This window comes from Hesperophylax consimilis, chromosome 22 (genome assembly GCF_061612785.1).
Source record: "Hesperophylax consimilis isolate HC1 chromosome 22, BYU_Hcon_1.0, whole genome shotgun sequence".
Lineage (NCBI taxonomy): Eukaryota > Metazoa > Arthropoda > Insecta > Trichoptera > Limnephilidae > Hesperophylax > Hesperophylax consimilis.
This window is the reverse complement of record NC_142857.1, coordinates 3,853,748-3,869,560: the sequence shown is the minus strand read 5'-3', so window position 1 is coordinate 3,869,560 and position 15,813 is coordinate 3,853,748. Positions and strand designations below refer to the sequence as shown.

Below are 15,813 nucleotides of genomic sequence, written 5' to 3'. Positions count from 1 at the left end.
TCAGTTAGAAACTGGTATAGTTTTTTTTTCATTTAATAACGTTGTTTTATATATTCATGATATGCCAAAAGTGCTAACTAATCGGTAGTAAATCCTCTAAATATGGTGAAAAAACAACGCCTTTATAAAACTGGATCGATCAGCAATGCATCAAAAGGTCAATAATTATGAATAATTTGACTAGAATTGTTTAATTAACACGCAAGGAAGTTTTTGCACAAGCAGTGTGTTTTAAATTGTCACTTTTTGTAATTACTATTCTCACGGATCCGACGTTACTCCACCTTTTTTACTAAGACAATTTATTTAAATACCCCGCTACATCTGAATGTCGTTGACATTGAAATCTTTCCACGCATGGAGTGAAGGTAAAATTTGGATCAGGACACTGTAAAAAAGAGACCAATTATCAACTTTGTGAAATATCCACGCCCAATAATTGGTCTGATCTTTTGTTGGAGATTAAATCTGTCTTCTTGGAGTTTGCAAGAGTAATTTATTCGTGTGTGTAGGTCGTCTTTTCCCCTTCCCATTTTGAAGAATTTTGACAGAATATAAAGCCTGTGGCAGCGGCAGATCAGGCACAAGCAGTTTTCTTCGCAGAAAAGGCTCACGAATCACAAGCAATCATGAATTCATTCGTGAGTAACTATCATTATTTATTTCATACGTTCTTTACTTGACAAGTCATCCAATCTACGAGTAAAATGATTCTCAAAAAATTATAATAAGTAAATATTGATTGCAAAATTATAATGTTCAATTTTTTTCTATTTCCAGTTCTTCGTCGTCGCTTTCCTGAGCATGGGAGCCCTTGTGGCTGGATCCGCCCTGCCTTACGGCAGCGAGGATGGCCAGTGGAAGGGAGAGGGTCTGGCCGAGAGCCAGGATAATGGACAGTGGAACAACGGTTACGCCGCATACGCTGCCCCCCATGGCGTGTACGCCTACGGAGCATGGGCCCATGGAGCCGCCCCCATCGGAGCTGACGGACGCGTCGTAGACACCCCCGAGGTCGCTCACGCCAAGGCCGCTCACTTCGCCGCTAAGGCTGCCGCTTCCCAGGGATCTTGGGCTCAAGCTGTAGGAGCATACGCTCCTGCCACATACGCTGCTTGGTCCCCAGTTGAGAATGACGGACAGTGGAAGGGAGAGGGTCTGATCGAAAGCCAGGACAACAGCCAGTACAACTACGGATACGCCGCACCCCTCGCATACGCGTACGCCCCAGTCGTATACTCCGCTGAACACGACGGACAATGGAAGGGAGAGGGTCTTGCCGAAAGCCAGGACAACGCTCAGTACAACTCTGCTTACACCTATGGAGTGTACTCCCATGGAGGTGCCCCCATCGGAGCTGACGGTCGCGTCGTAGATACCCCCGAGGTAGCTCACGCTAAAGCCGCCCACTTCGCCGCCAAGGCTGCCGCTGGAGCCCATGGTTCCTGGTAATTTACCCGCCCAACACCTGATGACTGATGCCACCTAGTTAAGCTAACCTAGTCGTTGTATCTACACCTCTAACAATTATTTTTTTTTCCTGAAATATTTATTGTTTTCTGAAGCTTGTGATATGACATCAAATAAAATCATTTGAAATCAAACTAACCTCTTTCTGTTACTATTATTTCAACTGTGTGATTATTTTGTGGTCTTACGATGTTGGTTTGATTGTAATCAAGAAACAAGCAAGTGGGACTACGGCATTCTCAATTTGAGCAGTATTGTGATGCTGAATGCCTGAATGACAGATAACGAGAAAAAATAACGTTAGAATTACATGTTAATTCAGATCTTGTCTCTAATATCTAGTTCATACAAGGATTGGACCGTATCGTACTGACCCAGCTCCGGACCTATTGTACTAGTGTGAATAGAATTTCGGAGGACACGACAATGGGCAAAGACATTGTCCCATTGATAGACATTCGGGCAATCTCCACAGGACAGTGTATTATCCCACAATTGCAATGTCCGCGTGTAAACGCCCTCGGACAGGACAGTAGGAAAATAATGGCCCCCACGCATTTTTTCTCCTGCTAAAAATGTCCCATAAATGGTACCCGGAAGAGATAACTAAGTCGCTCGTAACGCGCGTTGTTGTGCATACGATTTCGCGGCGTTCAGCGTTTGAACTACGGTTATATTGAGGGTGTTAACGGAGCAGGGATAGTACAATATTTTACTGTCTGAATCATCCTCGTGTGAATTCAGCATAAACAATGACTAGAGTGGTGTATAGTCGAAAATACATTGCCAGAATCACTCACGGACATAATTATACAAGTTATAATCATCTGTTTCAGTATATAAACAGAGTTTCATTTTGGAGCGTTTAAAATAAATTTCGGATTTATTAAAAAAAAGTTATGTTATGTTAGGATGGGTAAAGTTTTTTTGACCTGTGCGTGTGTGATTCCAGTAGGTGTAATTTAAGTAAGTGAGTGTGTACTGCCTCTTAGTTAGAAGCAGAAGATCTTACTACTTAGGTACAATGTCTTCCTTGAGAGTCCAAAGGAAGGCACTGTGTTCTTAGTTACCACAGCAGTTTACCCGAGGTTGTCATGAAACATTGTGAATGTTCTGTCCCGTGAGCTAAGTTTTGGTACCATTGGAAAATATTTCTCAAACGAAAGTGTTTTAACGCAGGTGTTAATTTAGGATAGGTTTAGTAATCAAACAGGATTTGTACAAGGATACGTGCCATAATAATAATTACGCAAGGCGGTGTCAAATTAGTATTCAGGTGGTAGATAGACAGGCGTAGGTGAACCGAAAGATTGATCTGTTCGAGACATTATTAATGCATACGTCCGAAAAGCTAGTATTACGGATATCAAAATTAATAAAAAAATATATATTACGCCATTTATTAAAATTCTACGAAGGGGAAATCTATTAAACGGATCACCCATTTCTGCACAGAGTCAAGGGTTGTTGTCAAGAAACGTCTGTTCGATGGCTTAGGGATTCTTTGGATCTTTCGGAGAACTCTTTGAACTCTGAACCTTGTGGAATGTTTTATTGTCCCGGAGCTTGCCTCAGTTATTCTTCAATCCAAAGTAATGTTTATTGTCGTGCAGTGAGGCTTTCTTCAACATCTATATTTTCACCAACATATAAGATTGAACCTTTTCTCACAAGGACTGGAGTCAATCTCGCTACTAACCTTGCCAAATACAGATCTGCTGTGATGTCACCCGATTTCAGAAAAATGCGTATATGATCTCGTATGTGTTCGTGATTGACACCAAAAGTTGGTATAATGCATCGTCATCGACAACGAGTCTAACTGAAGAGTTTCAGCTTGATTAGATGTCGGGAAGTTGGTTAATTTCCGCTTCTAAGATTTGCGTTCATTCATTAAGGCGATGCCATACGTAGTAATGCATAAGCATGTGTTTTTGGTTTGAAAATTTGGTCGCCTAGAAATGTTTCAGATGCTTTAATTAAATACTGCGAGTAGAATTCATATTGGCCTTAGAAATAATCGAGTATTTTTTAGATAAGTCTTTTTATAAGCCCAGAATGTAAAGGCCTATGAAAACAACTTTAAAGTTCAAAATCTCCTACTTACGAACATATTTTCGGTTATGATTTTATTGTATAATGTGGCAAATTAAGTTATTTATTAAATGATAGAAAAAAAATTAAATATTTATGCCTGAACATCCACAAAATAAAATAAAAGGAACTTTTTGGCCATGTTTTTTTCTTACATCAATCAAAACAGGCGGATGGTGTTAAGCGGGAATTTAAACCTTATCGCCATCTACGTAAGGGTTGTTATTGATAGCGGCTCAATTTAAAATATTACACGACGTAGTGCATCGCCTTAACGAAAAAGAGAGTGAAATTCAAATAGACGTGTTTAAAAAATGGAATTTTAATGCATCTTTTTCGATCTCCCTCTACATCAATAGTAATTATTTCTTGTAGCATTTAAGGTGACACATAGTATTAAATATACACTAAATATAACTCTATAACATGTTTGACCTAAATTGTTTCTCACTAAATACCGAGAAAACATATTTCATCCCATTCTCTTTGCAGGAAAAAAATTCGAAAACAGTATTACCATTAAAATCCATTCATCACAGTGTGAAAATAAAAAATAATGTGGCAATGCAAATTGTTTACCAGTAACATGCAAAAATAGTATAAAGTATCTGGGTATCATAGTAGATAGACACTTAAAATGGAACGAACAAGTCCAAAATACGGCAACCAGAGTAAGAAAACTAATTTACTTATTTATTAGATTGAGAAACATCCTATCATTTAATATGATTAAAACTATTTATTTCTCTCTTGCCCAATCTATTCTCCAATATGGTATAATTGGGTGGGGGGGGGGACTTTCAAAACTAACCTCTTACATGTAAAAAAGGCACAGAGGTTGATTCTAAAAGTCATCCCACGTAAACCATCTATATTTCCAACAACACAGTTATTTAACTCTTTTAGGGTTCTCAGTCTAAATAATATATTCAAAAAGAACTCATTGTTACAAACTCATAAAGATCATTTCAATCCTACAATAACATTTCCAAAAATAAGTAACCGATCAAGATCACGTGGCAACTTAGAAATCTCTAAATTTAAAATGAGCGCTTCTCAACACCAAATACATATACAATCAAATCTGAAAAAAATATAAAGCCTTTAAATTACAAATAAAACAACTTCTTGATCAACCAAATAATAATTATAAGTTTTAATTTATTTTTTTACGTATCTTTTGATTACAGGTACATATTAGTAGTAATTGATCAAATTCAAATTTTAATAGTACATACTTAGTATGTAATTAACTATTTAATTTCATCATTAATTAACAAAAAAAAATATTTTTCTTTTTTTACCATATCCTCTTGAAATATTATATCAGCATTCGAACCACCAACAGCTTATTGTCGCAATTTATTATGTACCTTTGCTTGCAATATTATCAGCTCCGTTTACTCCAAATGAATAAAATAACTCCATGTACTTATACCACCTACTACCTACTTATTAATCGAAATGTAATAATATTACTTTTATTTTACTTCTCTTCTTAAATTAATGTTAAATATAAATAAATATATTCTTAAATTTATTTAAATTTACTGTGTATCTTATTTAGTAACTGCTATGTTAGTCTATTTTCATTATCTATACTTTTGTTATCATGCTTTATACATTTTGTTTATTTCTTACTTTATAAATAAAAAATTTCTTTTTTTTTCTTTACCCAATATTATATATTGTAATGGCACTACTCCCCAACTCAAACACGAGAAACGTTTTTCTCTATTGAATTGGGTAGTTAAGTAAAAAAGAAAACATTTTCATTGTATGGACTATATTAGCTTTTTAATTAGGTATATGTTTTTATACAAAAGAAATATATTTTTAAATAAAAAAAACATACATTTAAAAAACATTAATACTATTAATACAATGGGCAGCAATCCATTGATTACGAGGGGACAACATATATAATTGCCTTCCAGACAAAATAAAAAATGAAAAAAAAATTAAGCTACATTTAAAAAAAATAAAATCATTTTTATGCTCAGTCAGTAAAACACTGAATGATTTTATAATATTGTCACATTATGTATTTATGTGTAATGCAATTAAAAATGTTATTTCTGGTTAAATAAGTGAAAATGTAATTTTCTTTTATCTGGAATAATAAAAAAAATCTTTAGGTATTCAAGGCCATTATCTTGATAAAGGTAGTAGGAAGATTTTAATCAATTTCTTATTTCTGATTCATCAATGATTTTTCGTGCGGTTGCAGAAATTAATATTCGCGATACAACGTAATAGTTTGTTATAGTTCTATTCTAAGACCGATATTTTAAGCGTGAAAACAAATTCACATTACGTATTCCTAGAAAAGCATTTACTTTCTGGCTTGTCGTAATTACAATATAACCACATAACTATTGATCGGTTTCTTTTTAATATTAACTACTCACAGGAAAAAATATTTCTTTCTGGGTTCATGTCGTCTTTCGAGATGCTGTGAGGAGAGTCGACTCGGTCTCACGTGACCAATGTTAACCGTGTACAAATGTTGGGCTTACTTTTGGCGTGTTGCCGAAAAGATCAATGACGCTGGTTCCTCGGAGAATCTTCCATTGAAATACCGGTACAACAAGGACACCTGATCAGTATGTTAACATAGGGTAACCTATAAAATCTATCAAGTCAGGGGTTTTTGTTATGAAACGTCTTTTGGCGGGCTTAGGGAATCGTCAAAACTTTCCACCTGCCAAAACTGTGTGCGGGGAGGACTCATCGAAATGTGAAATGTTTTGTTGTCCTGAAGCTAATCTAAAATACTTCATTCCAAAGTAGTGCTTATTTTTGTACAGCAAGTCCTTCTTCAATATCTATATATATATTTTTTTTATTGAGTAATCTGTGGTATTTCTTTGTTGAAAAATTATTCGTTTACGATACGACTTAACTGCATGGTATAAATTTATGTATTTTTAATAATAAAATAATTGTTTCACTATCAAAAAGTTTAAAGACTTGTTTACTTCCATTTTCACTTCCTTCAATAATGTCAATCGTCCCGTGGCGGTTATTTTCTTAAGTACATATTTTGGGGCTCATGACACAGAAACAACATTGTGTATCATTAAAATATCTGCCGGTCCTGTACGGTACGTCCAGCTTCTGAGAAACTGACTTGACTCTGGTTTCGATAGAGTCCCCGTGCCCTGACCTGTCCACTTAGATTTACACCAAACATATCAATAGAAACACTCTACAACTAAATAAATAACTAAATTATCTACAAACACTTTTGGAAGAGAGAGAGAGAGAGAGAGAGAGAGAGAGAGAGAGAGAGAGAGAGAGGATGTCATTGGACTGCTTTTACAAAGATGCCAATTTGAGAATTTGGCTGCGAGGATATTTCACATTTCTTCAGGTCTTCTGATTTGTACAATTCCCGTTGAGTCTTTTAAAACACCGCTCTAGAAAAATTACTTCACGACATCTCTTTCACCAGATTTTTGGGAGGGATAATAACACAACGCCAAAACCTGTCTCCCACTCTATCCGTCCTGCATACTTCTAAACACATTATATTCTTGTATAATGCATTTATAATGCAGGTTTATTACATTTGTTCTACTTTTTATACTAGTTACTTACGAGTAGTTCGGATTTTAAATTTGTTACTTATTCCTGCTTTTTATATTTTATTCTACATTCACTAAATATTTAGTTGTATATTACCGATTCTTTCATCTGTGAACATTTATAATTGGTCTGTTTGTTTTCTATCCTCTTTTGTATATTAAACTAATATTAAGACTGTTTATGTTCCTTAAAATAAATAAATAAAATAAACGTATCCATTTTTATTTTAACGTGTGACATCTATTGACTTTTTTTCGAGTCTAGAATGAATATTTTATTTTTAGCGACTCTCGAACGAAAATTTGAAACAAAAAGACACGGTCGCATCTAGGGATTGAACCCATGATCTTAACCTTGCCGTGACTCATTATTTATGAGTTAATTATATATTGGGCTTCAATGTTTAATTAACTCACTATCCGGGCAGAAACAAAAAGCAAGGTTAAGATCAAGCAGGTAATTTATTAACTAGAGTCCTACCCAGTGCCGTCTTAAACTAGGCTGGGGCCCTTGGGCACACAAGAATTTGGGGCCCTTTTGGAAAGTAAAAAAGCAAATTATAATACCATTTTTTTACTAAGTATGACCATTTATTATAGGTAATCAAATACAGTATGATATAATATGTCATTAATGAAATTAGAATGCTGCTGGTTTTTTGGTTACGATTACGATAACGGTTTCTTTCGGGATTTCTGTTGAGCAAAATCTTCTATTATATCCTCAAAGTCAATTTTTTGAAGGATATCACTTTCAATTAGGGTTGCCAGACGTCCTTTATTTTAAAAGACGTCCTCTATTTCAGACCCAAAAATTGATCTTGTCCTCTAATTTAAAATCTTCAATAGAGGACAATACTTTGTCGTTTAATTTGGAAAAAATAAATGAATTTTTGGCGTGGTATCAAAATGTACTGACGTATATAGAATCGCGATTCGATTTCTCAGAAAATAGTAATTTCCATTGTTTGCAGCCGCCGACACTGACGAGAGAAATTAAGTTCCAGGATTTGTGCATCATGGTATCAAAACCACAGATACCTAATATTAACCTTGATGCATTGTATGAAGAGTTCTGTATATTAAATATCCTCTCCTGACGAAAATTATAGACGATAAGAAGTGTGAAAATGTTCTTGAAATTTGGATTCAGATTCTCAAATCTACGGATGAAAACAAGAATCTGCTAAAAATAATACAATGCGTATTTTCCATCCCCGTTTCTAATGCCCAAGCCGAAAGGATTTTTTCCTTGTGTACGAATACGGGGACCAAAAACCGAAATAAGTTAAATATTGATACTGTAAAAGCAGAACTACAAATAAAGTCGAACTTCAACATGAAATGCAAACAATTTTATAATTTCATTATAAAAAACGAAGAAGCTCTTAGAGCAGCCAAAAGTAATACCAAGTATTAACTTTATTTATTACTTTAAATGTTTTAAATTAATTTAACCAAGTATTAACTTTATTTATTACTTTAAATGCAAAATAACTAATTACGGTCGTACTACTTACTTGGCTTCGATTAACATTGTTTTTTATTAATAAATGTAACTACTCATACCATAACAGCATTTTATTAAAAAAATTTTGATGTCCTTTATTTTCATCATATGTCCTTTATTTAATCGTATTAAATCCTCTAATTCATAAAACGGGAGCTGGCAACCCTACTTTCAATGCACATATATGACAAATTACTCAGACGTTCTTGTAACATTGTTGTTCGCAATTCATTTTTTATTCTCTTAAGCTGCGAAAATGACCGCTCTCCACTACAATTGGAAACCATTAGGCAAAGGAATATTCTTGTACCAATTTCTACGTTTGGAAAAGTTTCTTCCAATTTATCTGATTTTATTAGGTTATGTAAGGTTGAGATATTTAAATCCGCTGATTGCTTTGCTATGTTTTTAAAATATTGGCTTAAATGAAAACATTCTGTTTTGAGCACATCTCCATTAATGTCTTCATGATAAAATTCTGCAAATTCTTTGCATTTTTTGGTCAACTCACCAAATTCGATTCTTGTTAACTGACAAAGAAAACTAAATCGACTATCAATTTCTTGGTATGCTGCCGAACGTTTTTTTTAATGCATATTTAATGTGTCAATTATGGGAATGAAAATATCTACACGAAACTTTTCCTTGCCTCTCAACTGTGCAGTCTCTGATGATCCTTCAAAAGAAGTGATGAGTGTGCTGCGAAATCTTGTTCTTTCAAATTTATCTTTGTAGTCAGCATATGGATTTTTTTCTTTAGCAGCCGTTTCGTACCGATCAAAATTATTGCGTGCGGTATTGACATAACTGATCAGAGATTCGTAAAGTTTCGTTACAACGTCCATGGTCATAGTGCTATTTTGTAAACTTAGACTTGTTTTATTCATAACTCCCAAAAGATCATTCCATATTTTCGTTAGAAGAGCAGTCTCAAATTTTTCCATTTTTTTGTTAGGCTTTGGGCTTCCTTTCTAGTATCTCCTGGTTGATTGATGTCACTTGCAATTGAAGACAATGCTTCAGAAATATTTAAATGACCATTTTGCAAAGCATTAATAGCATTGGCGCGTGCAGACCATCTAGTTTCCGAAAGAGACTTCAAAACTCTATTTGCACCTTAAAGCTCTGTCAAAATTTTCCATCGTTTTGTCGAAGCCGAGAAAAAATTTAAAAATTTTTGTACAAATTGAAAGAATGTTACTGGTGAATAAAGGAGCCATTTTCTTTCTAAAGACTCACCATTCGTCAATTTACGAATAAAAATATTTTTAGTCAAGTATCTAGTTTTCGTTTTACCATTTGAATCTGGAAAACTTGTAGAAGTTTCGGAGAAGTCACTATTTTTATTTTGGAAAAACTCTGGCCCTTTTCGAATCCACATATCACGGACTTCTTCCGGTAAAATGTCGTCACAGTAAGTACCAGGGTCAGAAGACACAGATACATTCTCTAAGCTTGCAGTAATTAATTCACAGTAGCTTGAAGTCGATGGTTCAGCATCTAATGTGTGTTTGTCATTTTCGTCACACGTAACCTCTTTTTCCTGGTGACTTTCAGAGGTAATTTTGTCTTGCGGTGATGACAATGAATAATCCCTCTGCTTATTTGTTTCTTCAACCGTAAAAAACGAAGTGAGCTTTGGAAGTTTTTCCGTTATTTCTTTTTGAGCTATAACTTTTTTTCTTTTTTGTGAATCACTTAAATATATTCTTTTCGACATAATTATAAACTGTTGATAAACTGTTGATTTTCCTAAAATAAAATAAATAAATAATGAAATAATGTACGAACAAATCAAAATTTCTGTTTATCTTACCCCTTTTTTTCATAACAAACAAAACAAAATAACGCCACTCACTCCTATCAGACTGAAAGTTTAACCTGTCATGGGTCGGGCCTGATGGGGCCCCCTTCCCTTCCCTTTTCCTAACAAAGCACCACTTTGAATTTTAAATTGAATGTTTTGTGGATTAATTTTGAGCTATCATATATTTTATTGACCGAAACACATTCCTAGAACAATTAAATATGTACCAAAACAACATTAATTGCGTTAATTTGATAAATTGATAGGTTTTACGATGTTTTCGTCAAGTATCACGCATCAGATTCGCATCGCGGCAAATTTGACATTTCGATTCCAAAGATAAATTATTTAAAAATATTCTGGTGTTGCCAGGTGAAAGAAACTAGTGGCTATATCATCAATGATGTTGGCGCAAGCGATTCTGACCTTGTTCTTTATGCAAATTCTGTACACAGAAGGGTCAAAATCGCATTCAAAATTTTTTCCGCGCGCATGCGCACACACCGCCCGCATTATCGCGTTTCGCGAGAGAAATTGTCAGCCCTTCGGGGCCCCCTGAGAATGGGGGCCCTGGGCACGGGCCCCGTGTGCCCTTATGGTGAAGACGGTATTGGTCCTACCCATGTTCCACCCAAACACTTCACACCAAGTTAGTGACAGCGATAGCGTTCCGGTTGGTAAAATCACCTTGTCGAATAGTTCCGTCATCTGTGTCCATTCAGACGGTCAACCAGACGATAACTATACTAGCAACTACCTATCTAGTATAGTTACAAAACTATCGACCAGTGGCGTGCGGTATACGTTCACAGTAAAGTTATCAAAATGTTTGTTTTTGACTCTTATTGACTTGAATAGAGAAGTTTTTTGTTATTATTATACATCGTTTTGCTGTGGATTAAACCTTCCTTCTCAGAGATCGAAGTCGACCGCGCTACTGACCTTGTCAGATGCCGAACGTGTAGAACCGACGTTTAATTCGAATATTTAAAACAATATAAATTTTTAATTCAAAATACCACACTTAAATCAAATTATAAGATCTAATTGTTGAAGACAATATTAGCTTTGAAAAAGAAAAATCTAAAAAGATACGGTCACATCTAGGACTCGAACCCAGGATCCTTGCCTTGCCGGGGCACAACTCTACCAACTGAGCTATTGGGATTGGAAACTCAGTTGGTAGAGCTGTGCCCTTACAAGGCGAGGGTCCTGGGTTCGAGTCCTAGATGTGACCGTATCTTTTTCTGATTTTTCTCTTTCAAAGTTTCGTTTAGGAACGCTAATATTGTCTTCAATAATAAGATAATAAATTTCGACTGTTGGGAACTCCTGCAACTCGAAAACCTATTATACTGTAGCATACCCAACTGGCCATTCTCGTATACACTGGCTTCACACTATGAGAAACCAATAGTTAGGTGATATTGACATATTTAATGTTAACTTCAAGTAAATCAAGTAAAAAATGTATTCCAAAACTGCTCTTAAAACATTTTATGTATTTTTTTTCTATAGTAATTATATATTTTTACAATATATTACTGTTGCAATATCGTCCGATTTCAGAGAATATGATTTACCTGCTACTAACCTAACACACAACAACACTTATCATCTAAAACGTGCGGACACCTCAGCACAAATTTTTGGGTGTGTTCGTGATTGACACTAAAGTTGATGGAATGCATTGTCATTGACAACGAGTCTGTCTGTCGAGTTTCTTAATTGTTAACTCTCCGAGTGGGTTAATTTCCTCTTCCAAGATTTGCATTCATTCTTATCGAAAACAAACATGAAATTCATGTAGATGTAAATACATCTACTTGAGTTTCACATTTTAAAATAAAAATGTTATACAACCATCAAAACATATCTAGATCTCAGTTTCAAGTGTCACACTTGATGAATTTGAGAAACTTTGGATACTAGCACCATTAGTGGTGATACTTCAACTTTTCTTTAAATAAAATCAGTTAGACTTCCTCGATCCACCTCCTTGCACCGCAGCGGGATGGATGGGTTCATACGTCCGTCACACTTGGACACACTGACCCCTAGATTCGTACCCACTACTCAAACCTTTTTCCTTCCAGAACTTAGTCTCTGGCGAATTGAAAGGCAATTTCTGAGCATTTAATTGAATCCGGCCATTACTTAGGGTTTGTTGCTGAAATCTTTGGAAGACCCAAAATACATAGAGCACGCCTAATTACAAAGAATAAAATTCATTAATATCCAATTAATAGTTCTTGGTATTCGGTAGTTGACGGTTACACCAAAACTAAAAGCCGAAAACCATTTTAAAATGTTATGTAATACCAACTCTTAGAAGATTAGAGTTGGCAACACGGTATCACATCAACATACATAGCATACACTTCACCACAATGTTTACACATCTGCTCTGATGACGGACACCGTAATGCTGTCTCAAACGTTGGCTAAATAAAGAGGTAGCGTAACACGGAAAATACCCCAAAAATAAATTATTACAATATTTTTATTAATTATTTATTATTATCTTCGATGTGTTCGTTTCTTTTTTTGATCGTTGTGATCTAGTAGATCGTTGTGATCTAGTAGATCGTTGTGATCTAGTAGATCGTTGTGATCTAGTAGATCGTTGTGATCTAGTAGATCGTTGTGATCTAGTAGATCGTTGTGTAGTTTTGGCAAAAAAAGTTACACATTGAATGTGACCGCGCGCCACTGCTACACTCGTACTATCTGCAATGAACGATTGTTTTGTATAAATTATGTAGATATGTAAAGCGGAAGTAGGTAGATATGTAATAATGATTATATTGAGCAGAATGTCCGCGCAATGTGATTCCAACTAAACCAGATCGGATCCGCTGGACTTGACGGATTCCGGATTAACACGTTGAGTGCTAGACGATAAAAATATAATCCACAAAAAAATAAATTTTCTTGTTTTTATTATTTTTTCGATTCGGAAGCAAATTTCTTTACCACTCGGCTTATAAAACAACTAGCTAGTACCCGGCGTCACACGGGGTTATTAATGTTTAAGAGTAAAGTTTTGAGGTTGTGATTTCTAGTGTTCCTGAAAACTGGGTCTATTTTTAAGGCGGAATTTAAATGGTTCTAAAGAAAAAAAAATGGAAGTGTTTTTTCACTTGATCTTGCCACGTTTTCCTTGGGTGTCCCCAACCTACAACATTCACTACTGTATACCGCATTGTTATTGTTAAAAAACAACAGTATATTGACTTTCATTCGACGCCGTATCTCAATTCAGTTCAGAGATGATGCGTTAAGTATTCTTCGGGCATCCCCGACTTTACTAGTATTTAGTACAATACTACTATTTACTACTATGTAATACATTTGTACTATTTAAAGAAAAAAAAATGTTTTGTTTTCGACTACGTATCTTATTCCAGTACTAAATAAAAGTCTAGTAACTTTCAACGAGTTTGTTCTTGGTGAGTCTATAGAAGACAAAAAAAGATTTTTTTTTTTTAATAAAACATGATTTTCGAGGTATTTTTAGCTATTGTTGGCCACTCGGGGAACCATTCATTGCCAAGTAGTGGTGGTTCGCTACGTTTGATGAAGTGATAGGAGTGTTCGAGTTCATGGAGTGAGGATTGTCCGGGTTTGGTGACAGATGTGTCAGCCGAAATGCTGCATGGCGGGCCGGATCGCAGAGGCCGGTTGAGGGAGACCCTCTCGCCTCTTCAGCCAAGCTCTCTCATCCCATCGTCTTACACCACAGTGAGTGATTCGTACGTCCCAACATCCTGACATTCATACTGACCCCCAGATTCCGATCCAAATCTCATACCTGCTTCATTCTAAAAAACTCCTCTCCATCCTTTCTTTAAAAAGACCCTGCACACAGCATCCCCAAAGATGACATAGACATCGTTTTTCCGTAGAGTTAATGCACATTTAAAAAAAATTAAAACAGCTAGTGAGTCGGGCCACCGTACAAAATCTAAATGTTTTCTTTGATCACAGTTGATCACAGATTCAAGTCACTTAACGGAATGGCTCCGGCTTATTTATCAGAATTGTGTATTCCAGAAGATTCCAACTCCCGACAGTCAACCCTTAGGTCAGCAACGTCATCAGCTATCGGAAGGTTGAAGGAACCAAAGCGCACACCAGATACTAAGTTCGGTGAGCGTGCTTTTGCCGTGTCAGGACCTAAAGCCTGGAATGGACTGCCACATGATTTGAGAATGATCGCAGACTCGACAGAATTTAGGTCTAAACTTAAAACGCACCTTTTCAGACAGTCGTATCCATAATTTCAGAAACCTCCACTTTCACAGTTGACGGCAATTTAAATTTAAATTAACAAAATGTAAAAAATACTAAAAATAAAATAAAATAAATAAAAATAATAATTAAAAATAAATAAATAAAAATGATAACAACTAACAATTTGTAGGCTTTTAAGACAGTTAAAATACATTTAAATAAAAATAAAAACTATAGCAGACTTAAGATCATGCGACGACCAGTGTTTTTTTGATATAGTGTCCTCTGCGTGCAGTTCTATCTTTTATAAGCATAAACTTTTTAATATAAGTGTGTTTGTTGGAAGTGACTTGCCAGGTAAGTATGTTTTGGTATCATTTCTAAGTAACAAATGTAGATCCTAGGAAATAAATTGTACAGCGCCCTTGAGGTGATTTTTCACAAAAACAGCGCTCTACAAATTATCCAATTATTATTATTATTATTATTATTTGTCAGTTACCACTTTTCTCGCCTCCTTGAAGTGGCGCTGTAAGTATAATTATTATTCTCTCCAATAAAGAAATCAATTCAAAAATTATAAACTTCGTTGTTGTCATATAATTTATAATGTGATAAAACCTACTTTAAAAAAACGAAGATAAAAGGAACTTCGAGATCTAAAAATGATTACGTTCAAGGAAAATAGAACAAAATCATAAACAATCAAACAAACAGCCCGTCCATCAATCAACCAATTTAGCGAGAATCAGAACAAAACACGTTTTACGAGATATCGAGTATATACAGGAGTCAACGTGTTAAGAAAACTGATCTAAATAAATGAAAGTATAACCTTCACAATACTCACGCATGTCGCATACCAGACTGAAGTAGGATATTACGAGAATTATTTCTCCTCAGGCAAGGTCACTCCGCAAGGCGATTACACGCCTTGTGCCTTGAATGCCTTAGCCGCTAATCATTAAATTGATTGTTTGAATTGTCCATTTCAGGGTGCTACATTCTTTTAGCGGGTTATTAAACTCTCGCCCCCCTACATTAATTGTAAATAATGTTAATTATTATAAGAATAATATATAAGGCTTGCAGAATTGTCAGAATAG

General features: G+C 35.2%; 1 protein-coding gene across 1 annotated transcript; it reads left to right on the top strand.

The window, feature by feature from the left end:
- The first annotated feature begins 520 nt into the window (after window positions 1-520).
- LOC149412714 (uncharacterized) lies at window positions 521-1,604 on the top strand. Its single transcript, XM_089645466.1, has 2 exons — window positions 521-641; window positions 781-1,604. The coding sequence occupies exons 1-2, from the start codon at window positions 630-632 to the stop codon at window positions 1,450-1,452; spliced, it is 684 nt and encodes a 227-aa protein (XP_089501592.1). The 5' UTR covers window positions 521-629; the 3' UTR covers window positions 1,453-1,604.
- Window positions 1,605-15,813: the final 14,209 nt, after the last annotated feature.